Source organism: Myotis daubentonii, chromosome 18 (assembly GCF_963259705.1).
Source record: "Myotis daubentonii chromosome 18, mMyoDau2.1, whole genome shotgun sequence".
Lineage (NCBI taxonomy): Eukaryota > Metazoa > Chordata > Mammalia > Chiroptera > Vespertilionidae > Myotis > Myotis daubentonii.
In genome coordinates this window covers 16615489-16639966 of record NC_081857.1, presented here as the reverse complement: position 1 = coordinate 16639966, position 24478 = coordinate 16615489, and the positions used below count along the sequence as shown (strand labels likewise).

At 41.9% G+C, this 24478-nt stretch overlaps 1 protein-coding gene across 3 annotated transcripts in view; it reads right to left on the bottom strand.

The window, feature by feature from the left end:
- Positions 1-367: 367 nt before the first annotated feature.
- The window catches only part of CENPF (centromere protein F), a 50924-nt gene continuing 26813 nt past the window's right edge, over positions 368-24478 (bottom strand). For all 3 annotated transcript variants that reach the window (XM_059674598.1, XM_059674599.1, XM_059674600.1), the window contains 9 exons: positions 20167-23564; positions 16124-18934; positions 14503-14655; positions 11606-11782; positions 11101-11262; positions 8244-8409; positions 6684-7139; positions 4840-5018; positions 368-1338 (listed from right to left, as the gene is read on the bottom strand). In XM_059674598.1, coding sequence (XP_059530581.1) covers positions 1141-1338; positions 4840-5018; positions 6684-7139; positions 8244-8409; positions 11101-11262; positions 11606-11782; positions 14503-14655; positions 16124-18934; positions 20167-23564 — 7700 coding nt within the window. In that variant the 3' untranslated portion in view covers positions 368-1140. The remainder of the gene's footprint in view (positions 1339-4839; positions 5019-6683; positions 7140-8243; positions 8410-11100; positions 11263-11605; positions 11783-14502; positions 14656-16123; positions 18935-20166; positions 23565-24478) is intronic.

The window sequence follows — 24478 nt, the reverse complement described above, 5'->3', positions numbered from 1 at the left end:
TCATAGTTCAATTCATGGTCAGGGCTTAGTCCCCAGCGTGGGGTGTGCAGGAGGCAGCCGATCAATAATTCTCTCTCATCACTGATGTTTCTCTCTATCTCCCTTCCTCTCTAAAATCAATAAAAATATATTTTTTAAATAAACCTGTCATCAAAATGAGCTGGAAAATACCACATACTCATATCCTGATATGATTTAATGGGGACATACAATATGGTAGATACTGGCTGGACACAGTACATTCCCATATAATCTTCATGGCCTATATTCCGAATCACCTTTTACTATAACTGAGTATACTTGCTGGACTGGTTTCACTTTTGTAAGAGGTTTTTGAAGTTGGCAAGAAGTGGTCACAATATTCATAATGCATTTATATTTAGGAATCATTTTGATAGAAACAAAGGTGATTTTTTTTATTAGAAAGAAAAAAAAAGCCTTATTTTAATATAACACCACTGTTTGTGAGAATGTACATCAAACCGGTCTTAAAAAAACAAAAAAACATCACAATGACAGAAAATTTGAAATATTACATCTTTGAGGAGCCTGCAACCAGGCCACTTGGAAATAAACATACAGCTCCCACCGCCACCACACACAAATATGTACATGTTGTAGAAGCAAAGGTTTAGAAAACACATTGGAAGAGAAGGATGGACACAGCTATATGTGTATATGTGAGCATGTTTTCCTTAGGAACATGTAACATGGTTTTCCTTCATTTTACTCAGCTCAAAGGAATTCTCCATCTGAAACTATCTCATGCCCAACACTAAACATAGGAAACAGCGTAAGGCAAGTTTCCATTTTCCTGGGAGCTGTTCATTGGAAAAATGTTTCGCATTTTTTTTGTATGAAATCCACACACAAACAGAAGTTATATGATATAGCGCTTGACACTCAATGCAACATTACAAAAAGCCTCCCTTCTACACTACAATTTCCAGCTCTGAAGAGGAGTGTTATGAGGAAGGTGATCGGGGCTTCCAAACTTTTCTAATACTTCTAACGGGGGATCCAAAGAGTTCAATGTAGTGAGATGGACAAGGAACTGTTTTCTTCCCACTGACAACGTGTCCCTGACCACAGACAAGCCCCTGTCGGCCACCTGCCAGGGTCCTAACACACAAGTCTCTTCTACTGGACACGACAGTTCTCGTTGGGCTTGGCACCAGCTTCTGGACTGGGGGCAGGCTGGCCTCGCTTGGACCTCAGGCCCTCCCTGGGGCTGCCAGCCGAACGTCTCTCAGGAAGGTTACTGACCGAGAGAGGTCTCGAGGGGGGTTCTCGGAAGATGCTGCCTGAATCCGCTGGGCTCTGCTGAGCAACCTTGACCTGCAACACAAGCACCTTTGTTAGAGTTTCATTCATATTTCTACAGCATGAAAAATCCCTTGTCATCAGATTTAAGGCTATTCTTCTTCCCCAGGAGTTATACATAGTTTTACCATTTCTTCTTACCTAAGAACAGGCCCTACCTAACAGCTAGGACGATGTCAAACGTGACCTCCGATGAGTCACCTTGCAAACTGTCCTTGATGCCTCTGATGGGCAGAGACGTGCTCCCAAGGCCAGTGTGACACCATCAGCCCAGAGGGCAGCTCTCTGAGGGCAAAGACTATGTCCTCGTTACCTCCGTATCCCTTGTGCCCACAATATGCTTGACTACCTGGCAAACATTCAATATATCCCCTCAGAGAACCCAAACCAGCTTCGTTTACCCTAACTGAACCACTTCTGTTATTCAAATGAGTATAATCCAAATGAGAAATACCACCTCCACAGGGTATAAGCTTTATCTACAACATTTCAATGACCCACCACCTATTCCTCAGGTAACGGCACTTTTCTCCTGCTCCCTGCATCGTTGTTTGGCTTCCATATTGGATTTGGATTAGAGCCGAAGGGCAGCCATCTAATAATCACGTCTGGTGATAGTAAGTCTTCGTTCTGATGACTGGCCTTTTTAAAAGCCAGAAGGATCTCGGAAAATATGAGACTTAGAAGCGAAGCAGAGTCAAGACTCTTTTTGAGGGTTACACAGTAGCAAAAGAAGATGGGGCGGTGGGGGTTGTCGAAGAGAAAGAGGAACAAGACAGCTGACGTGCACAAAAACTCCACTTAACCAAAGTTAAGGTAGGAGTGGGAGAGTCAGGTAGGAAGATCTTTAAAAAAAACAAGAGGACAGGCCCTGACAAGGGCCACGCGTGCCCAGCACCGACCGAGAAGCAGCTCAGCGACAGTCACTTCCTGTCGGTGGCCACCAGGGACCTCCCTCTGCCGCAGTAAGAAGAATGGAAATTATGTCTCCATTTATATTCTTTCCATAGGAAGTATGTGGCTTTAAAAGGCAGCTAAATACTTTTCATTACAGAAAACATAGCAAATCTGGCCAACAGATCAAATCCCTGGAAAGCTCGCCCCGACCTCACATTATGTGCAGGACACGTAAAAGGAGCAGCAGCCCTGAAGGGCCAGGACCAGGACTCAGTGGAAAATCACCGTCATGGAAAGTTGAACGAAAAACAGAGTTTTATGGTACTATTTTAAAAAGTAGAAAGTGATATAAAAGGCAGGCGTTTCCCTTGAGCCCATCAGATGCAGAAGATTCAAATTTCTAGGTCCATCATGGAAGACAGAGAGAGAGAGAGAGAGAGAGAGAGAGAGATCACATTGATTCCCTTTTCTGAGCTAATAAAATTCTTTCTTAAGCCCAGTTCAATAGCCAAGGCCCATCCCTGGACTTCCCCCACCTCTAGGTGCAATTTCTCTGATACTGGGCTGAGGAAATTAGTCCGTGATCATTTTAAACCATAGCTTTGATCCTCATGTTGGTCAGTTGGCCTCAGATTGTGAATAATGAGATGAGGTCAAATTCACCAAGTACTTAAACTCCTAAGGGCACAGAAACCCTGACTGTCTTACAAGCTATGTCTGCAGCCCGAGGGGGAGAGGGCGAGGATGCGGACGGCTCGGTGAAAAGGGACCTCATTAGAAGGAAAAAAAACTCAAAGTCCCACTAAAGTGGTGACTGACCGATGCTGCGGTGACGCTTCACCGTCCTCCACAATTCAGTGGCCCACCCACCGGCACCCACCAAGCCCAGGTTCAGATCAAGTCCGCACACGTCAGGGTCCCTGGTCCCCAGCAAATGAGGAGCGCCTGGGTTTACTCATCCAGAGACGGAACAGAGACTGACCCTCACCTAATCTGCATTTCAGCCACCTTCCCCTCTGAACTTGTCAGATGTCACGGAGGGTCCTGCTAAATGACCTGAGGAGTCATCTTGCTCAAAACTCAAGCCAGTCACTTCAGGTGAAGGCTTGTAATCCTGGGTTTCTGAACAGCCGCTTTAGGAAAATGATGCCTTGCTCTATATTTTTCAAGCTGAATAATGAAATATGCTTAACAGATGAGGCAAGCATTTTATAAGGCGACTCGGAAAATACCGAATTAAATTAAAATTCAGCAGGCTGGGTTTTGAAGTTTGCATCTAATCACGAAGTCTCCTATAACCTCCTCTCAAGAGGGACTCCCCCATTCATTTGCACACGTGCACAAAATTGCTTAGCAATTCATAACCGCTGGTGCCTCCCGCCGCCTGTAGCGAACACACGGGTTGCAGAGCTGCAGGAAACCATGGTTACGACTTTGCGCTCAGCAGACTCAACAGCAGTGTGGAAAGCAGGCCCCCTAGTGTGCAAAGCCTGTTTTCCAAGATAAGTCTGAACTCCACATGCCTACTGCTGTACCATCACTTCCTCATCAGAGGAGGGAAAAGTGACCTGTGTGGTGATTTCATGAGATGATTTCCTAGCACATCTTTAAAGCCTGTATTTATTACTGCAGTCCCTTCAGGACAACAGCAACAGCTCCACCCACTCAACACACATCTGTTGAATGTGAGATGCTGCATTAGACATGGGACACTGGGAAAGCATGAACATAATCAATAACCTCACAGCCCTAGCTGGTTTGGCTCAGCGGGTAGAGCTTCGGCCTGCGGACTGAAGGGCCCTGAGTTCGATTTTGATCAAGGGCACAGGCCCGGGTTGCAGGCTCGATCCCCAGTAGGGGGCATGCAGGAGGCAGCCCATCAATGATTCTCTCTCATCATTGATGTTTCTATCTCTTTATCCTTCTCCCTTCCTCTCTGAAATCAATAAAAACATATTTTTTTTAAAAAAAGAAGCTTACAAAACTCACTTTGCAATTCAGAAGGCAGATTTTCAAGCAGGCAATTACAATAAAGTGGACTGGCATAACACAATGGGAGTCTGGGGTACTTACTACCTAGTCACAATTTTCTGCTTTAGGAGCCAAATACTTCACTTGATCCCCTAAATGTGGGACCAGCAGGATGGGTATTCGTGTGCACTGAGGAAGGAGCGGCTGCCAGCCAGCCTTGGCCCCGTCAGGACCTAAGCCTGACTCCTGGGTCATCTTACAGGTAACAGCTTTGGTCCAGCTCGGAAGCTTCACTCTTTGGAGCACTGGTTGCTTTATGGAAAAGCTGTTGTTATGGTCACTGGAGGGCCAGGGCCTATCGCAGTATGCTCTCTGCAGTGTTTTGTTGTTACCAGCACCCAAAAGTTAAATCTAAATGTGAGAGAGAGAGGGAGAGGAAGGAATGGGGGTAACTGATGGAGGAGGGGAAATCCTTGCACAAAATGACACATTTTTTCTAATACAGACTTGAACGAGTAAAAGAAGTTTCAGACCTTTCCTCCTCACCCCTGAATTTTAAGAGCTCAGTGGGCAGTGTCAAACCCTCGCCCGGGGGGCACTGTCATTTGCTAGATTTCAAAAGGCAGATACTTGTTCACAGGCGTTTACCTTTTGTGATCTGCTGCCACCAGCTGTTGGTTTGGAGGCCTCGGCCTGGTTCTCTTTGTGGATATTGGATGGGGACGGAGTTGACTTCTGGGCAGCAAGGCGGGGGCTGGTCCTAGTTGCCATGGTTGTTCTTCGCAGGACATAGGGACTTGTCTTTCCCGTTGGGATATCAGCAAAGCCTAAGGACAAAAAAGCTGCCTGTCAACACTGCTAGGTCCAATTCTATCCATAATGGAAAAGATATGCACTAGGTCACATTTAACAGATAAACGCTTCCTAGCCACAGAGAACAGAGATTAACTTCTCAGTTACCCTGGGAGTCGTCACACTGAAAACTAACTAACTAACTAACTAACTAACTAACTAACTAACTAACAGGTTTTCTCTTATTAGAAACATAAAAAACCACAATGGAAAAAGGGGAAAACAGAAAATATTCTTCTATGAGGATCTCTATTCTTGTGTTTTTCTAAGATCGAAAGAACACACCAGGTAAGCCCTCCTGTAAAATTTGGATTAAAAGGGGTAGCGAGGAAGAGGGTAAAATGCTACAGCTACTTCAGGTGACTCCCCTCAGGTAAAGACAGGAGGGGCAGAGATCTGACCTTGCTAAGCGGGATTTCAATCCCACTCTGCAGACATCCCCTCCTTCCACAGAAGGACCCCATGGGACTTGTGATGACAAGAGAAAGTCAACCCAAGGACACTAATGGACAGGATTATCACACACACTATGGAATGGTACTGACTAAACTAAACTAACTAAAGCAACATTTGGTTTGGTTTGTTTTTAACCCTTTAACTACAAAAACCAATAAGAAGAAAGTGATATCTCACTTTTTTTGGAGTTAGATTTCCTAAGGGCTAGAGTTACTTAGAACAGTGCTTCTCAACCCATCTATGGCAAAGAATCAGTTTTGATAATGGGGGGGGGGGGGGGGGGGGGGCGGTGCGTAATTTCTAAATCTGCTATGGAATGAATAGCAGATTGTATAATACACTAAGAATGAATCAATAGAGAAATGATTATGTGCTTGGATGTTGTGACAATGTCAAACTGCTATGAAAATTTGAAACTCTTACTCTTGATTTCGTTTGTTTGTTTTGGGGAGGGGGTGGGTCATGAACCAGTAACAACAGTTCCCTGGGCCACACTTGGAGGACAACTTAAGAATAAAAAAAGCCTTGCCCAAGGGGTTTGGCTCAGTAGATAGAGCATCGGCCTGAGGACTGAAGAGTCAAGGGTTCGTACCTCAGTTGCAGGCTTGATCCCCGGCCCTAGTCCGTGTGTGTGTGTGTGTGTGTGTGTGTGTGTGTGTCAAACAATCGATGTCTCTCTCTCACATCAATGTTTCTCTCTCTGTGTCTCTCCCCTTCCCTTCCACTTTCTCTCTCTCTCTCTCTAAAAAAAAAAAGAAGCAATGAAAAAATATCCTTGGGTAAGGAGTAACCAAAAAAAAAAAAAAGAAGTGGTCCGTGGCTCCAGCCAGGGGGGCAGCATCTGCAGGCCCGCCCGCCAGCCCTTGACTACAGACAGGAAAGCTCGGAGGGTGTCCTAGAGTTGGGGACTTTCCCGCACAGGAATGTCAAATTCCAAACAGCTTTCAAACAGTCACTCCGCAAATGGACCAGCCGTTTCTGCAGTGGGACATGAGCGACTAGGTCCTATTTGGTCCTATTTGACAGAAAGGAAAACACATGCCTTAAAAGTAGGCAACCGCTTCTGGACTTTTGTTCGTACAATTGCAAAATAACCTGAAACTCAATGCTTCTCTTTTGCATGGGAAATGCCCTGTGGACTTTCAAAAGAACACAGATAATCTTGTTCTACACCTATGCCGTACCTTTCTTTACAACTTCTGGAAGCCCCTCGAGCTCAAACTCGGTGTCTTCTGCGTCCCCGGCAGGGTGAGTGCCACTGCGGACCGCCTTCCGGCTTCTCTTAGGAAACGAGTCTGGGGTGGACGGGGCTGCTCCTCCCCCATCCTCCCAAATCCCACTGTTCCTTTGCCTTTTGCCTGAACCTTTACTTTGGCCGGACGACTTCTGCTTTTCGGTGACAGAAGGGACTGGAGATGATCCCGGGACAACTGACTTCGGCGAAGGAGAACTTCGGACATTAGGTTGAGATTGTTGTGTTTCTAGCATCTCTTTGGCTCTCTCCAACTTCTCATAGCTTATAAGCAGCGCACAGTACTTATCCAGATACTCGTCTGCCTCCTTGCTTTTCTCTTCAAGGGTTTCTTTCAGTTCTTTCACCTCGGTCTTTAATTCATCTACATTAGCATCCACGACAGGACCTGTCAGAAATCGTACCGCGTCACTTCACCATTCCTCTAGTTGACACTGGACATCATAAAGCAGAAAACCTTGGGCTTGTGTTTTTTATTTTTATTTTTTTTACAAGTTGGGGAGATATATCTATACATGTTCTTAGAGTTTAAACAACCCTCATTTGGGAGGGATCACATCAAGGTTAATATTCTTATTAGGACAGCTGACATACCCAAATCTCAAGCTTGTATTTCCTCCAGCCTATCAAACTTTCTTGCAGTTGTTCATATGAGAGCAAATGGATTAATTCAGCGCATCCCTTATGATCCCTGTCCATTCTTTCCACCATACGTGAGTGAACAACCTAAGCTGGTAAAGAATATGAGGTCCCAGTTGTGACGGCTCTGGGAGGCAGAAGGGGACCTGTGACAAGGCAGGCCCCAAAGGCTCTGAAAACCATTTGTAAGCAAAGGAGAACCTGATGGACAAAAGCTTGGGGGAGGCTATGAAGTGGGAGTCTTGGACAACTTGTAGCTGCCACAGCTGGCATGAAAGCCATTGGAAAACCTCCTTGGAGCCCCATATGCTCTGGGACTCTTCTCGGCGGGAAGACCCACCCTGCATACAATGCTCGCCATCATCTTTCCACACGGCAAGTAGCATTCCCCTCGGGCATAAGTGGAAAAAAGTTGTCTTTTCTTTTTTATTTTATCTCCACACCCAAAAATAAACCTCCCACCCTCACGTGGCTGAGCCATGGGGATGGGCCCAGGACTACCAGAACCAGCTGTTTGTAAGTTACCAGCACCAGCTCAGAGGCCAATCTGCCTGTGACGTAGGAGCTACTTAGATGGGCATCATCACATGAAAACTCTTCCTGCAATGGCTCGCTAGCAAAAAGTGCTGCCAGTCTTTTGTACGTTTCATGGAACAGCAGATGTGACAATCCTATTTCAAAATGCAGGGTTCATTCTGAATCCTATGAATGACCCCAAGCCGAGCACAATGTTCAAAAACTGGAAATAAACATCTGCTGAGAATCAGCGGGCAGTACCAAACGGAGTGCTAAAACCATGCCTGGCGCACACGCACCAGCGAGCGCTGGCCTGGCCATGCCCAGCTGACCCCACCTGAGTTCTGTTTCCCCCGCGCGGCATCTTCCAGGCGAGACAGCTCCTTCTGCAGCAGCTCCTTCTCCTCTTCCAGCTGCTTACAGGATTTGATCAACAGCTTGATTTTCCCCTGGGCACGCTCCGTTTCCTTCTTCAGCTGACTGGCGTATTTTAGATTGTCCGTCTACAAGGCAAAACCTTGAATTTAAAACCTTCAACTTCTTCTAGTGAGCACATAGAAAAATAACCATGAGATATAACTAAGAATCATGTATTGTAAATCTAAGATTATGTTCAAACTGAAACATCTAAAGATGAATCAAACAATTCACCTTTTCTACTGTTTTCCAGGGCTCCCCAATGGACGCTGGTTTTGTCACTTCCCGTCTTAGCATCAGCAAGCATACAGCATGGTGCTAAGATAATGTTCTCTTACGTGGCTCACCCTGCCTGTGTTTATCCAACACGGGGCAGGGATAAGAGTCCACGGACATATTCTTAGGGGTCAAAAATTCTGAGAATTATGTTCCCATTTGTAATCTCCTGCTGGTGCAAAATGTCAATACCTAAGACAGCATTTGTCTTAGTCACACCAAGTGAAGGCTAAATAACATTATGGCTCACAATACAAATTTAAATCTGGTATGTAGCTCAACTAGAAAGTGAATAGAATGGTGGGAGAATTATGGCATCATGCACTTCTCAGCAATGCAAGTTCAAGCTCTTTCACCACAATTGCAACATCCTAAAGAAAGCTCTGAAAATGATTTAGAGGCAAAACTTGACCGGATAGCAAAGTATTTCTAATCTTTATTTATCCCACCTTGTGAGAAGAGTCACACATTTTGCTACAGAAATATGGATTGGTATATTACCAGAGAGCCTGCTAGCATATTATATAATATGTGGCATGTGCATTGTATTATGTAACATCTAAAAAATGCATAATTCTAAAACAAATTAGCTTTAAGAGTTTCTGGTAAGAGATCATGAATATATAAAGGCAAACCAAACTATTAAAATAAAAGAACTTGAGCACCATAATCATGTTGCTAGTAATTTAATTCTCTGTGTATTTCACCTTGAGATCTTGTATTAGCAATGTTACAGTTCATCTGCACTTGTGAAATTTTCTATTTCTGAATCCAACCATAATTGGATTGGAGATGGATTAATTCCATTTCAACAATGCTTATCAACTGGTACCTCACCGAAATTACATGTGATCTGAATAGACTCAACAATGTACCATTTTGTACATGGTACGTACACAGACATTCCCCACAGTAAAACTGTTAAAGATTAAAAAGGCAGAAAGTGAATAAAAAAGTAGACCTGAAGCTACATCTTTCCATTATTAAAACTAACATATCTCATTTTGTAACAGAACATCATTGAACATTAACATTATTCTAAATTTTATGAGTATGTATAATTTTTAAAATACATATATTTTTATTTCAGAGTGGAGAGGGAGACAGAGATAGAAACATCAATGATGACAGAATCAATGAGCAGCTGCCTCCTACATGCCCTCTACTGGGGATTGAGCCTGCCACCGGGCATGTGCCCTGACCTGGAATCAAACCGTGACCTTCTGGTTCATAGGTCGATGCTCAACCACTGAGCTACACCAGCCAGGCATGAGTGTGTATTTTTTTTTTTAATATATTTTATTGATTTTCTACAGAGAGGAAGGGAGAGAGATAGAGAGTTAGAAACATCGATGAGAGAGAAACATCGATCAGCTGCCTCCTGCACATCTCCTACTGGGGATATGCCCGCAACCCAGGTACATGCCCTTGACCGGAATCGAACCTGGGACCTTTCAGTCCGCAGGCCGATGCTCTATCCACTGAGCCAAACCGGTTTCGGCATGAGTGTGTATTTTATTGGTATATTCCCTTCACCTTGATAAGTGTATATGAGCAATAAACCTAAGAAGTTAATACCTAGTTTTCTGTTTTAATATATTCAATATACAATTAGTTACCATAATCTTTAAAATTTAAATCATCTTTCAGTAAAGACTTTTATGGGACAATATTTATTATCCAGGTTCATTATTATACATTCTGAATGGTATTCATTTTGTGAAAATTATCTGTAGAAATCAAAACAGCCTCCGTTTACAAGTAGAATTCCTGAAGCGCCACCTCCAGTCTAAGAACCCTGGGACTAGGGTTCACTTCCTTTTCTCTGAAGAACAGTTTTAGGATCCCTGGGTGGAGAGGAAGAGGAGAATGTACACCTACCTGTGCCCGACCAAATGCCCTGCCTCACCTTTGCCAAAGTGGGTTTGATGACAGCAATGAACTTGGAGACCCATCAAGCAAGAATTTGGAATTACCACCAAATTATTACTTAGGGGCCCACCCTAATCTGTCAGTGGTACAACCTTCACCTCCATCTCAAGAAGTCTTGAAGTAGTTTGAGAGGGTTTGCTGAGCAATGGATAAAGTTCATATAAGCCATGAGACTGTAGGCCATCCACTGACTTTTAAAAATAACTCAGCAGAGAATTCATGAGTGATATTATTTATAACAGCAAAAACCTTTTCCACAAAAATTAAAATGAAACCTCATAATTCAATACCATTAAAACCATGGTGATTCTGCATAAGCCATTGGAGGTCATGAAGCAATGAAAAGTGAACATATTGCCCTGCTGGTGTGGCACAGTGGTTGAGCGTAAACCTATGAACCAGGGGGTCATGGTTTGATTCCCAGTCATGGCTCAGGCCTGGGTTGTGGGTTCAATCCCTAGTGTGGGGTGTGCAGGAGGCGCAGCCAATCAATGATTCTCTCTCAGCTATGTCTCCCTTCCTCTCTGTAATCAATAAAAATATGTGTTTTTAAAAAAGAGTAAACATACCTTGGTTCTCTTCAGTTCCTCTAAAAGCTCGGTGGTCGCTTTCAAAGAGCTATTGAGTTCCTCTTTACTGGACTTCAAGAGGTCAATCTCCACCTTTTGGGAGCTGAGACACGCTTCCTTAGACGCCAACTTCTCCCGATAGGTCTGGATTTCCATTTCATGCTGGGGCAGAAAATGCTACTTTAGCCAGAAGGCTCAGGTAAAAACATTGCAAGCAAAATGAACTAAAAATAGACCTGCTGTTTCAAGGGCCATTACCAATAGTCTTTGTGCCTCTCCTACTACTCTACCCCGAGATGGAAAGGTATTTTTTAAAAATCAGTTATGAATGAGACATGTGCAGGTAATGGAGGGGAAGGTAGTGAGGAAAATATGATGGCACCCTTCCTAAGGTCATACAGCATAATAATGATGCAGAACTTTGGCCTTCTTGCAAAAAAATGCTTCACTTCCATGGTCAACACACACTCTCCAGCTCCCCCAGTAACCAAACTCCGCGGATCACCTGTTTGTTTGTATCCAGAAGCAAAGTTTGGTGTTTCTTTTCAGCTTCCTGGAGCTGTAGCTGGTATCCAGCTATTTCTTCTCTCATTTTCTCTTGCTTTTCCATCTGGTCTTTTTGTAGGCAATCCAAGCTCCTTTTCAATTCACTATTTTCTAGCATGAATTCCTTCAATTGACCCTAATGAATAAAGTTATGCAAGCATGGGAAAATAATTAAGAACCTTGATATACGTCTTCAGGAAATACTGAGTACTGAGGGGGAAGAAACAGTTTATAGGCAAGACAAAAACCTATACAGAATAATGCTATAATCCTTAGCAGTGTATTCACTTTAAATTGCAATTTCATCTGCAGTAACAATTTCCCCATTCTAGCCCAGCCACCTCCTAGGTCACATCCAATGGGACCACAGAATCTCCGAAACCTGACTTCCACTAAACCACTCTGAGACTATACCCTCCTGGCTACCAGGTTCGCTTATTTAAGTGTTTCCATTGCAGTAACTCCTTGACCTCATCAACAGCACCACCACGACGACCTTCACATTTCAGACTTACAGTTTTCTTCCTTGGCCAGCTTAGATTCCATGTTCTATCACTTTAAGAATTTCCTTCCAAATGACCTAACTCTTTAGCCCCTCTCCTCTGTGCAGGACAGGCAGAACCACAGCCCTGGAGGCACCTGCCTCCCCTGTGCCTGATCCCACAGAGCTGCCTCTATATACATACGAGTGTATATAGAGTCTATATACATACTGTGTCCACTGCCTCATCTCCTATTCACTCAACCCACTCCAGCCTGGTTTCATCCCACCTCCTTCTGAAATAGCTTTTCATGGCATCGTCCACCTCCATGTTGTAAATCGAAGGAACACACTTAAGTCCTCATCTATCTGACCTGTAAGTAGGATCTGAGGCTCTGACCCTTCTGCCTTGAGAGCCTCCACTCTTGGCTGTTGGGACACGACTCTGCCCCTGGTTGGACTCACCATGGCTTCTCTGTTTCCCGGCTTGTTCTTCCACCTGCACATCACACTGCACACTGGGGGATCTCTGGGCTTGGTCTGTATTTCCTACCACGGCCATAATTCTGAAATCTGACCTATATTCTGAACTAGCCAAATGAATATATCCACTCCAAACCTTTCCTTTAAACACCAACCTCGTGTATTTGGTCACTTCAGACTTCATTCGAACACTTTACCATGGCCTTCCTTCCTCCCTAATCTTTTCTCATATCATTTTCCATCTGATTTCAGCCACAATGGCTTCAATTTCTGAAAAACACAAAGACTTTACCATACTGCTCCCTAGACCCAGAAGGTTCCATGCTCTAGCTGGTTCTTTGCAGATCTGACTCCTCATCCTACAGGCAACATTCTCTGACCACCGGATCTCAATTAGGTTGTTGCCTACCCCCACAGCCCAATCCCAATGGTTCGACAATAAAGAATCTTATTTCTTTCATTTATAGCACTTAACAGTTTATAATTATTTCATGTTTCCTGTTTAATGCTTTATTGTGTGTCTAGACCACAAGCTCTATGAGTACAAGCAGCACAGGAGAGCTAATGGTTCGACATTCTATCCCCTAACCTTACCAGTGCTTGTTATTTATAGAATAAATTGAGTGAATGAAGCAATAGCAAGCCAACACTCTCATCTGTATACACCTAAGGTTAAACACCTATAAGTGAAATATGAATAACAATATTCTTGGGATAGCCCCAAGATGTTCAGTGCCAAAGATTTCAGCAGGTGCGATACTCAAACTTATCATCAGTTAGGAACTCCTTCTACACAGCACTGCCAGAAAATTCCTTGTCAATTTCCGAGATTAAACACCAAAAGATTTAAATTTTCATTAGCTTGAATGTAGTACTTTAAAGAAAAATACAACTTTCCTCAACTTTTTTCTTACACAGGCTATTACAAATGTCACTTCAACTTTTTGTGATTATTCAGGTTCATAATCACAACTCCATTCTGCTATCCTTTCCTAAGTACTCCTTATGGATGAAGCTGCATGAGGACCATATGGACATCTGGGCGTGGCAAATGGGTTTCCCTACATCGGCCAGCTCTGCACGCACAGTGGCTGCTACCTGGGACTCAGTTAAACTCAGGAGGAAGGCAGGCAGCATGAATCAGCAGTGTCTGCTATGGGAACAGCAGTGACGAGTGGCAGCCCAGATGCTATAGATCTGCCACATTAACCTGGCTCTAAAATAGCATCCACGACCGATTGGTGTGGCTCAGTGGTTGAGCAACGACCCATGAACCAGGAAGTCACAGCTCGATTCCAGGACACATGCCCAGGTTGGTAGCTAGGTCCCCAGTAGGGAGCATGCAGGAGGCAGGCAATTGATAATTCCCTCTTATCATTGATGTTTCTCTCTCTCTCCTCCCTCTCCTTTTATCTCTCTGAAATCAATAAAAAAACATTTTTAAGAAAAATAGCACCAAAGACTGCTCTAACTTTACATTTTACTGAGCTTTCTTGCTGGTATTTTGTTAGTTCTTAGCAAGATCAGTGTATGCGCATCTGTCTCTAGCAACATTTTGGCTTGTGATCTGCAGCAGGCTAGGAAAGCGGCCGATTGAAAGCTGCGTGAAATCTATTTCTGATGTGAGTTAATACAGTACAAGAGTCCCCTTCCATGAAAAAAAAAGTACTTGGGCTCCGTGACAGGTCTGGTCACGTGTTCAGAGGCCTCTCGTGACTCCTGGGCTCATGACAGTGCTGGCTGGTGGAGATGACTGCAAGCCTGATCGTGACATATGCGTGGGATTATTTTTCTCAAAAGCTAAAAAAGTTTGGTACATTACAGAAGGTCTTACAAAAACAAACAAGGAGGGCGTGCACACTGAATTGTCAATCTGTCGCAGAGACGCTTACTTTGCTGTTCTTTATTTCTTCCGACATTAAATTTAATTCTTCAGTGAGCCTGATTTTCTCCCCACTGACTTCTGCTTCCAAACCCGTCATTTTCTGCATCATCGCGTGTATTTCCCTCTGCAGCTCAGTTTCCTTCAAAGTCATAGTGTCCACCTGGAATGAAATCTTTCATCAGGACATGCTTTTGGTTTTCTGTTTTGATCAAATTAATCCCTCGCATACAACATATTCATGACATCATTTCAGACTTTGGTAAGAAAATGGGACCCAGCTAAGCCTCCTTTCACTAATCCACTCAATTAATATGCTCAAATCCCGCTGGGGAGCTTACCTTTTCTTCTCAGCAAAAATTTATTAAAATACAAAAATAAGGAAAGGAATGACAACAAAAGATATTACTCAGTATTAAAATCCTTCATAAAGGCATTAATTTGAATTAAACTTACACCTCAGAGACTACTGTATGAGGCAGTGCCTTAGATTTTTATCATTTCTTGGATCTCTACGAATCCTCTAATGCCATACTGCTCTGCAAGAAACATGGCTCTAATCCAGCCGTGGGCAAACTACGGCCCGAGGGCCGGATCCGGCCCGTTTGAAATGAATAAAACTATTGAAAAAAAAGACCGTACCCTTTTATGTAATGATGTTTACTTTGAATTTATATTAGTTCACACAAACACTCCATCCATGCTTTTGTTCCAGCCCTCCGGTCCAGTTTAAGAACCCATTGTGGCCCTGGAGTCAAAAAGTTTGCCCACCCCTGCTCTAATCAGTCACGGCCAGCTAAAGCTCTCTTGTTTGCATCTGCTCCTTGACATTAAAACAGCCTGCTATAGTTTTTCTAATCATCTCTACCAGAACTGCCATCTCTTGCTAGCCACCCCAAAACTTGAAATTCTTGAAAAATAAAGTTATGAAGTGATTACATTTTCTGGACACACCCTTTCTCCTTTAATATTTGTCCAGTAAAAATGTGATTTGATAGAATCACTTTGCTAGATCAGTAAGCAAGCAAAGAAGGCAAAAAACTTAATTTTTCATTAGTAAGTGAGCCTCCTGACAGCAGATCTTCCCTTTAATCATCAGCTTACAAATAACAGGAGACTAAAAGAGAAGATAAAAGAGAGGGGAACTGAAAGTACAAAATCCCCAGGACACACACTGGGAGCCATGAAGGTCTTGCTGTAACAATTATATCACCATCCTAATAGGTCTTTCTCCTAAAGGCAGTAAAGGCAGCCCAGGACAAACGGGATCCCTTCTAACTAGTATGTGTTATACCCTTTCTAGCAGCTTCTCACCTGGGTATGGGAGGGTACTATTCTGATGCATTGTGAGAAAGGGAAGTGCAATGAGCCAGGAACTGTGCATGACCCAGAGCTTCTCCCATGTCCAGGTGCCATACTGAAAACCTGGGCCAATCCTTAGATGAGTCCCAGACAAATGTGTCCCAAAGCAAAAGAGTCACTACTACTAGAGCCAACTCAATGTCCCCCAAGTTCAAGACCTTTACAAAGTTTGGTCCAATACTGCAGGCACCATCCACAGGGAAATACAACTCACCCAGTGGTTTCCCTCCCTCATGACAACAGATGAAAATGTAGATAAAGTCACTTACTTTTTCAACCAAGGATATTTTTTCCATTTTTGTCAATTCCAGCTCTTTCTCCAGGTCCTTGTAAGAAGTCTGCAGCGCTTCGAAGGTGTGCTGCAAAGTGTCATTTGTGGACTGCAGCCCTTGGATCTTTTGCTCCAATTCTACCGTCAGATTCTCCAGGTCTGCTTTTTGCTTCTTCCAAACTTGCTGCTCTCCTTCCACTTGGGACAGTTTAGAAACAAGCTGCTCTCGGTCTTGGATTTGATTTTTGAGTACATGGATTTCTTCATCCTTCTTCTGGAGTTTCTGTTTGCCATCTTCGACTTCTTGGATGAGGCCATTCACAGAAGATTGCAAAATAGTGTAATTACTTTTGGTCTCATCAAGGCTTTGCAGCAACTTAGACTTCTCATGTTCAAGATAATCTACCTGACCACTCAGATCCTGCTGTTTGACCTTCCAGGTCTCTTGGTCATCGCACAAGGCTGCCACTTTCTCCTTTAGCTCTTTTAATTGCGCCTGAAGCCTCTCCTCAGCAAGTTTAGATTCTTCTTTCAGCTGAAGTTTCTCTTGCTCTCTTATTTGCAGTAGATTTTCAAATGAAGAATTTACTGTTTCCAATTCAGATACTCGTCCTTGCTCTTTTTGTAATTCTTTTGTCAGATTTTCTTTTTCTGACCTTATATTGACAAGATTTAATTCCAAATCTCTCAGATTTGGGGCCATCTCCTCAATTTTTGCTGTTAGGGTATCAACCTCTACTTTGGCATTCTCAGCTTCCAGAATCACAAGCTCGTGGTTTTTTCTCGACATCTCTAGTTCTCTTTCAAGGTTTTCAACTCTATCCTTAAGCAAGTCTGCATGATGCTTACTTTCCTGCTGCTTCTTTTCATCAGTTTCTAGGTGGATTTTCAGTTTTTCAATGCTATTTCTCAGCTGGTGCACAACCTGCACTGGGGAGCCCAGGCTCTGCGCTCTGACCTCCCTGGTTTCTTGGTCATCAAACAAGGCCGACACCTCCTCGTTCAGCTCTTTCAATTCTGTTTGAAGCATTTCCACTGCAGCTTTAGATTCTTCCTTTGTCTGCATATTTTCTTGCTCTTTTTCTTCTAATAGATTTTTTAATGAAGAGAGTAACGTGTCTAATTCAGACACCTGATCTTGTTTTTCTTGTAGCTGCTTAGTCAGATTTTCTTTTTCGGACTGTATTGTGACAAGGTTTGATTCTAAAGCTTTCAGGCGTTCAGTGGTCAATTCTATTTGTGTTTTTAGGGTCTCTACCTCTGCTTTGGAATTCTCAGCATCAAGAATTACCATCTCTTGGTTTTCCTCCGCCACCTGCAATTCTCTTTCAAGATTCTCAAGTTTATCCTGAAGCGAATCATTCTTACGCTCACTTTCTTTCAGTTTCTCTAAGACGTGGAGCTGCTTCTTTTCATCAGCTTCGATGCGGACCCTTAGTTTCTCAATGCCACTTCTCAGCTGATGCACCTCGTCTTGCGTTGAGTTCAGCCTCATGGCGACCTCGCCTTTTTCCATTACTGCAGCCTCCAAGGCCTTGGCAATGGTCAGCTTTTCCTGTTCCAATTCATGAAACTTGGTCTTTAGGCTTTCAGATTCCCTTAAAAGCAATTCTTTCTCATTATTCAATTGTCCAATTTGGTTTTCCAGCTCACTTTTTCCCAAAGACAGCGTGTGTGAGTCCTTTTCCAAGCTCTGCAGCTGCTCCTGCAGACGGGCATTATCTGAGGATAAATTCTGAAGGAGCTGAGTTTTGTCCTTCAGCTCATCTCCCACCACCTCAATGTGCTGTAGACATTCCTCTTGATGAGATTCCAACTCTCGAATTTTCTCCTTCATCTTTTCAGACATCAAGTCCAATTCTTTATTTTCTTTTGACAAAGTATCTAATTCTCCATGAAGCCGGTTTCTCTCACTTGTGACCACAGAGAGTTCTTCCTCAAGATGGCTTATAACTCGCTGCTTAGATTCATAGTCTTTTTCTAATTGCAGCTTCTCTGTTTGAACTCTCTTTATGTCAGCTTCCATGGAGTGGGCATGATGCTCGATGTTGCCTTTCTCCAGCTTGATCCTCTGCAGCTCATTTTCCACTTCAAGAAACCTCTCTCTCCAGTGGTCGTTCACCTTGGCTACATTATCTTGAGTAATTTCATGTGACAATTTAGCTGTGTCCATTTCTAACCTACAGTTGAGGCCTTCCAAACTTTCTACTCTCTGGTGGAACTCCAGGTTATCACAAGAAAAGGATTCCAATTTTCCCATTAAATCGGATTTTTCTTTCTTAAGTTCCTCAACTGTTTCTTCCAATTCTCTGCATGTTTCAATCTTGGTAGTTAGTTGTACTTCCTGTAAACTGAGTCTTGAATCTAACTCTTTTATTTCGCTTATCAAAATTTCAACGTTTTTGTCCCGTTCCTCTATGACATGAAGTAATCTCAAATTTTCATTTGATATCTCTTTTACCTGCAGTTGTAGATTCTGAGTGGTTACCTGAGCCTCTAGAAAATCCATAGGTACCAAAGGATTGGGACCAGAAAATGATGACTCAGAAATGCATTCTGGAAAGTCCTGGGTTTTGTCTTCCAGTGGTGAATCAGAACTGGTTTCTGGGGACAGCTCCTGAGAACTTTCTCCTGCCTGCAGAACTGCCCCAGGCATGGTGCTTTTCTCCTCCTCTAGACTGAGGTTCTGCTGAGCTTCTTTTTCACAAATTGGATGCATGTCCTGCTTTGGTGTTCTCTCTTTAGTTTCTGAAGTAGTACATTCTTCTGATTCCTTGGTGTCACAGTTATCATTTCCACCCTGAATAGCCTGCAGTTGTAATACAGAACAAGAATGCTTTTTATGTTTCAGGAAGAATAATAATAGAATAAATAGGCTTAATTATTATTTTATAGCAACTGGCTTCTTGCCTTGGCTCAATACATCGCTTCAAATGAAATATTTCTTACAACATTCTCTTCTCTCCATCCAAATACTCCACACAATTAAACAAATGTTCTGTAAGTGTTCTCTCTGGGCAAGGCACTGGCAAGGCCTTTATCATGAAGACAAACCTCCAGTTATTTAATCGTCTATATTGGCATACTCTTAAATTTCATATATTGTTTTTCTTGCTAGAAATAGTCCTGATAGCCTAAATATAATATCTCTGTGATTATCAAACAAGAGGCTAAATTCCACATGAAATGCTCAGCTTCCATCTTCAGCATTTCTGATATTCTTGGATAAGAGAAGGCAATAACGTTTTCTGACCAGAATTCCAGCCCAAGGGCTTAACATTCTCAGAAAAATCACGTGTCTAAACATCACCTTCCTCTCATCTGTAAAATGAGGATCAGCGGCTATGACTACTCCTGCTGACTCGCCACTTGCCTTTCCTATCTTACAGAGGCAGAAGGAACAAAGTGTGACTCATCAACCATACAGAATTATTAGTGTAGCTGTCAGACTAGAAGGACAAAGTTATAAGTAACTAGGCAATTTCATTTTCTATAAAGAAAGATCTTTTTAAACGACTGATACCAAATTACAGATTTGTATCAGAGCAAATTGTTAGAAAATGATTCAGTAACATGTAATATACTCTTATTAGTTTCATGACTTTAACTCTGTAACATTAAAAATAGAAAGGGCAAGAGACTTTAAAATTCATATCACAATAACATTCCTAAGCTCTAATTTACTATATAAGTGTGCTTTATTAACTCACAAAGAATGAAAATATGCAACATACACATCCTGAAGACACTGTTCTGATGCCATGTAATTTTTTCCAGGAGAGTTTAAAAACCCTCTGTAGTAATTTCCCATATAATAGTGTTTAAATGTAATAACTGTGGAAATTTAGCTCCCAAAAAGGTTTACTTACTCATATTCCTAAAGTTCTGGATGGTTTTTTTTATAAAAACTTTGGGATATTCAATGCCCTTGGACCCTAAAACTATTTTTAAGGTCAATTCAACATTGATTTCCATTCAACATTTATTGAGTGTCTGCTAGACATGCAATTAGAGAAATAGCATGTAAATCCATGTACTTACATCTTCAAGGTCGGTGCCAAGGAAAGACCGGGTACTTAAGTCCAGACCTTGTAGCTGGAGTCGTGCTACTTCGAGTTCCAGTGACAGGTGTTCTGTCTGCTTCTTTTCTGCTGCCAACTTGGACTCCATCTCCATCGTCACGCTTGCCAGTTTCTGCTGCCACTGTTCATTTTCTGACAAATACTGCTTCCGAAGACAGTCGAGCTCTTCCATTTCAGAATTTAGTAACTGTTTGAGCTCTTCAATTTCCTTCTTTTTCATGATCTCTTGACTTTCAATTTTTTCTTCTAGCTTCTTAAGGTACTGCTGGTATATCTGACAGAGGATCTCAAGTTCTTCAACACTCTTCTCTGAGGCTGATGGGACAGCAGTCTTGGGCAGATCCTCCTCCTCCAGACTGCTACAAGAAACCTCCTCTAGGTTGGACTGGTTTGTAGAAACATTCCCTTCCAAACTATTCCAAAGGGATGTTTCCCCTGTCTGTTCTAGAAGATCTTTGCAAAATGATAATTCCCCCAGGCTACTAAGACTAGGGCTGTCAGCCACACAAGAAAATGACAGTGACAGTGAACGCCTCTCCCTGGATTCCATCTTCCCTTCCTTTACCAAGTCACCTGGAGAGTTTTGAAGACTCATTGACAAAACCGAATTTTCAGCCTTCAACACATCAACATAGGACTGTAGCTCTGACATCTTAGAGCTCATTTGGCTGTGCTGATCATGTAAAGTTTTGTGTTCACTTTGTAAAGATGAGAATTTCTCCTGCAATTCAGCGAAGTGCGTTTGAACTTCTTTGCTCGACAATGTCAAGTGCTCATAGATGTGACTGTTATCTAAAGGATTTAAGGACACAGATGTTTCTGAATTTTGTTGTTCACCATGTTCACCTTCTAGCATTTCTTCCACTAACTTATCTTGGCAATGACCATTTTCATCATTTAATATTTTAACTTCACTGACCAGTTTCTCAACGTTTGCCATTTTACTAGTTGCTGTGATACATTCTGATCTTGAGTCATTCAGCTCAGACATTAATTCAAACTTTTCACTGCGCAGCAGTTCACACATTGTCTCTAGCTCATTCAGCTTGTTCAATGCCATTTGTAGAGAGCACTGCAGCTGCTCATTGTCCTTTTGACTTGTTGACAACTCATGAAGCATGGATATATACTTTTCTTCTGTATCTACTTCACAGTCTTTAAGGCCACTAATTTCTTGTGATTGAATGTCTTGCAGCAAATTTCTAGATTCTAATTCTCTGTTAATTTTCTGTAATTCATGCTGTAGGTACTTCTTTTCCTTCTCACTTTCCTCAAGTTGTAATTCCATATTTCTTATCTTAGCTTCTAATTGTTCCAACTGTGCAACATAATTGTCTTGAGAAGTATCTTTAACTTCAAGCTCCATTGGAAGTTGAACATGACATTTACTCTTCTCACTGTCTCTTTCTGTCACAGAGTCATTAATTGGGTCCAATTCTAGATTCTGATGCTCATGTTTCATCTTCATTAAGTTCATCAGCTGCTCATTCTCTTGTGATAAGGCATTCACGTCCTTTTGCATTTTGGTGTGCTCTTCCTTTAAAGTCATGATCTCTTGCTTTAAATCATCAGCCTCGCTCTTGGAATTGTTTTGAATCTCTACAATCTCAGCTCTCAGATCTCCCTGCAATGACTCCAACTCTTGTATTAGATTCTGGTTTCTTTCTTCAGCTAAAGCTAATTTTGCCACAAATGCTTGGTGTTCCCTTGCAAATGTTTCCTTTAGCTGTTCCAACTCATTTTTTCTATCTTCACTCACACTAGTGCATTCATTTAGCACACTTTCTAATTTGGAGTTCGTTTCTTGTGCTGCTTTGTATTTCTCACTGAGATCCTCAAATGCATTTCCTGTTTCTTCACATCTTTGTAATAAAATAAGTCTTTCTTGCTCATACTGATTAGATAACTGTGAAATACTTTTTTCCCCTTCGACTATACACTGTGAAATACTCTCACTTTTTTGGAGTAAATCCATCTTCTCTTGATTTAAGGTGGCATTAAGTTCCTTGAGAGTCCCATTTTCTTGGGTCAACTCTTCAATTTTCTTTTTATTTAGAGAAAGCATGGAACTCATTTCCTTTTTCTCTGAGCTCAGAGTTTCAGACAAAAGTTGTAGCTCCTTTAGAGATTCTTGAAGTAAATGGTTGCTCTTTTTTAATTCTTGAATCTCTGCTTGCTCACTTTCCAATTTTCCATTCAAAAGCTGGACCTCTCTGTCCTTGTTCTCCAGGGCAACTAAAGTTTCAGTAACAACATTCTGATGGACAGAAGTGTCTTCCTGTAACTTGTTAATGCGTTGACTTGTTTCTGCCACAAAACTTTGATGCATCTGTTCTGCTCTGACAAGGTTTTCTTCTATTTCTCCTCGGATTTGCACCAACTCTTCACACTGCTTTTGCAAATCTGAGTTCATTTGCTTTTGGGACTCTAATGAAAACTCAAGAGAAATGACTCTATTTTGTAAGACGGTTGAATTTTCTGGACTTCGGTCTGCTTCTACATGGCAATCACTCCTTTCTGAAGGCATACTTCCTTGTTCTCCTATATTTGCAAAGGAATTATTCACTGCAGACTGCTGCTCAAAGGCCAAAAGATTTCTGTGATGAGCCTCATTTGCCACCAAAGAATCACTGGATTTTAGCAGGTCCTTGAGGCTCTCATATTCTGCATGCAGGTCTTGGTAACGCTGGTCTTTGTTTGTTATTTCACTTGAAAGTAATTGAAGCTTGTGCTTCAGATCTTCAACTTGCCCAGTAAGCTCAGAAACTTTCACACACATATTTTCCATTTCCTTCTTATGTTTCTGATCTGAGAACTCGGCTTTTTGCTGTAGCTCTGCATAAGCTTGTTTCTGAGCCTCTACTTCGACAGTCTTGCTATCAATCATACTGTGGAGGTTTCTCACCTCAACACTTATGTTTTCTCTTTCCATCTCCAATATGCTTACTCTCTCGTTGTATTCATTGCTTTTTATTTTTTGTGTCTTAAGACAAGTTTCCAACTGATTAATCTTACTCAGCAAGCTTTCCTTATCTGATTCCATTTGCTTTATAAGTTGTTCATTTTCATTTTTCCAATGAGAAAACTGAGTTTTCTCTTCTTTCAATTCTTCAAATTCTTTCCTTTTTACCTCCAAAGCACTCAATAAAGCTTCAGACTCTCTCTCTGTTTTGCTTAACTTTTCGCTCAGTTGTTCTATGTGATGTTCCCTTTTCTTCAACAGATCTTGAGAACAATCACGCTGCTTTTCCAGGTCAGCCAAAGCAAGCTTCAGTTTCTCTAAAGTCAAGGAATTCTCTTGCTGGTTTATTTTTTCTTGAAGGTCTTTTAACATGGTTTCCTGGGAAGTATTCTTAGCTTTTGAAAATAAAATAATAAAAAGCATTGTCAATGTTTTTGATACTTTATAAAAATTTTAAACTGAAAAAAAAAAAATCTAAACAAACTAACAACTTCTCAGCACTGTAAAAACTGGCATTATTGCCCAGGTACCTCCTGTAAAGTAGATCACCTGACAATCATCTAAGCTTATATAAAGTCAATTAGAGCAAGGAGAGACATGGTCCTTTTAGAAGTGGTAATACATTTGGTCATCCTCTTTCTAAGCAGTTTAATAAAGGGTTGTTGCATAACATATATAAAATACCAACAGATTATTTTCCTAAGCCATTGCAACTTTCTTTTCTTCTTCTTCTGTGTATGTTTATGTATAGGTGTACAGGAATACTCATTTTATTGTGCTTCAATGATGTTGCATGTTTTATAAACTAAAGGCAAGACACTCCACCAGTAAAAGATCATGACTCCTTTTACTGCGATACCTGCTTCTTTGCAATGGTTGGATACAAACTCACCACATCTCTGACTATATTTTTCAACTCTTTTGATATATTTATTTAAAGAGAGAAAACTATGTCAAAAGCAGCATTGAAATGGAATTACTCATGTTACTATGGAGTAATACTGATTTTCCAGGAAAATAATTACTCCACCATTTTAGCCAAAGTATATAGGATTAAATACAAAAGAGTAAAAAATCCTATAATCACTAACTCTCAAAGCCTATATAGGAATACTTAGGAACAATGTCACCCACATCCCAGCCCCTTGCAGTAAGGGTGGTGTCTATAAACCCAAGAATTCTCTGGAAGCTTTTTCGAACTCCATTAAAATCTTGTTTTCTGTCTAACAACACACTTCTACCCACTGGTCCCACCCAGCTGAGAATAACCTCAATGATTTCATTCAACAGTGATGGGAAGGTTTTATAC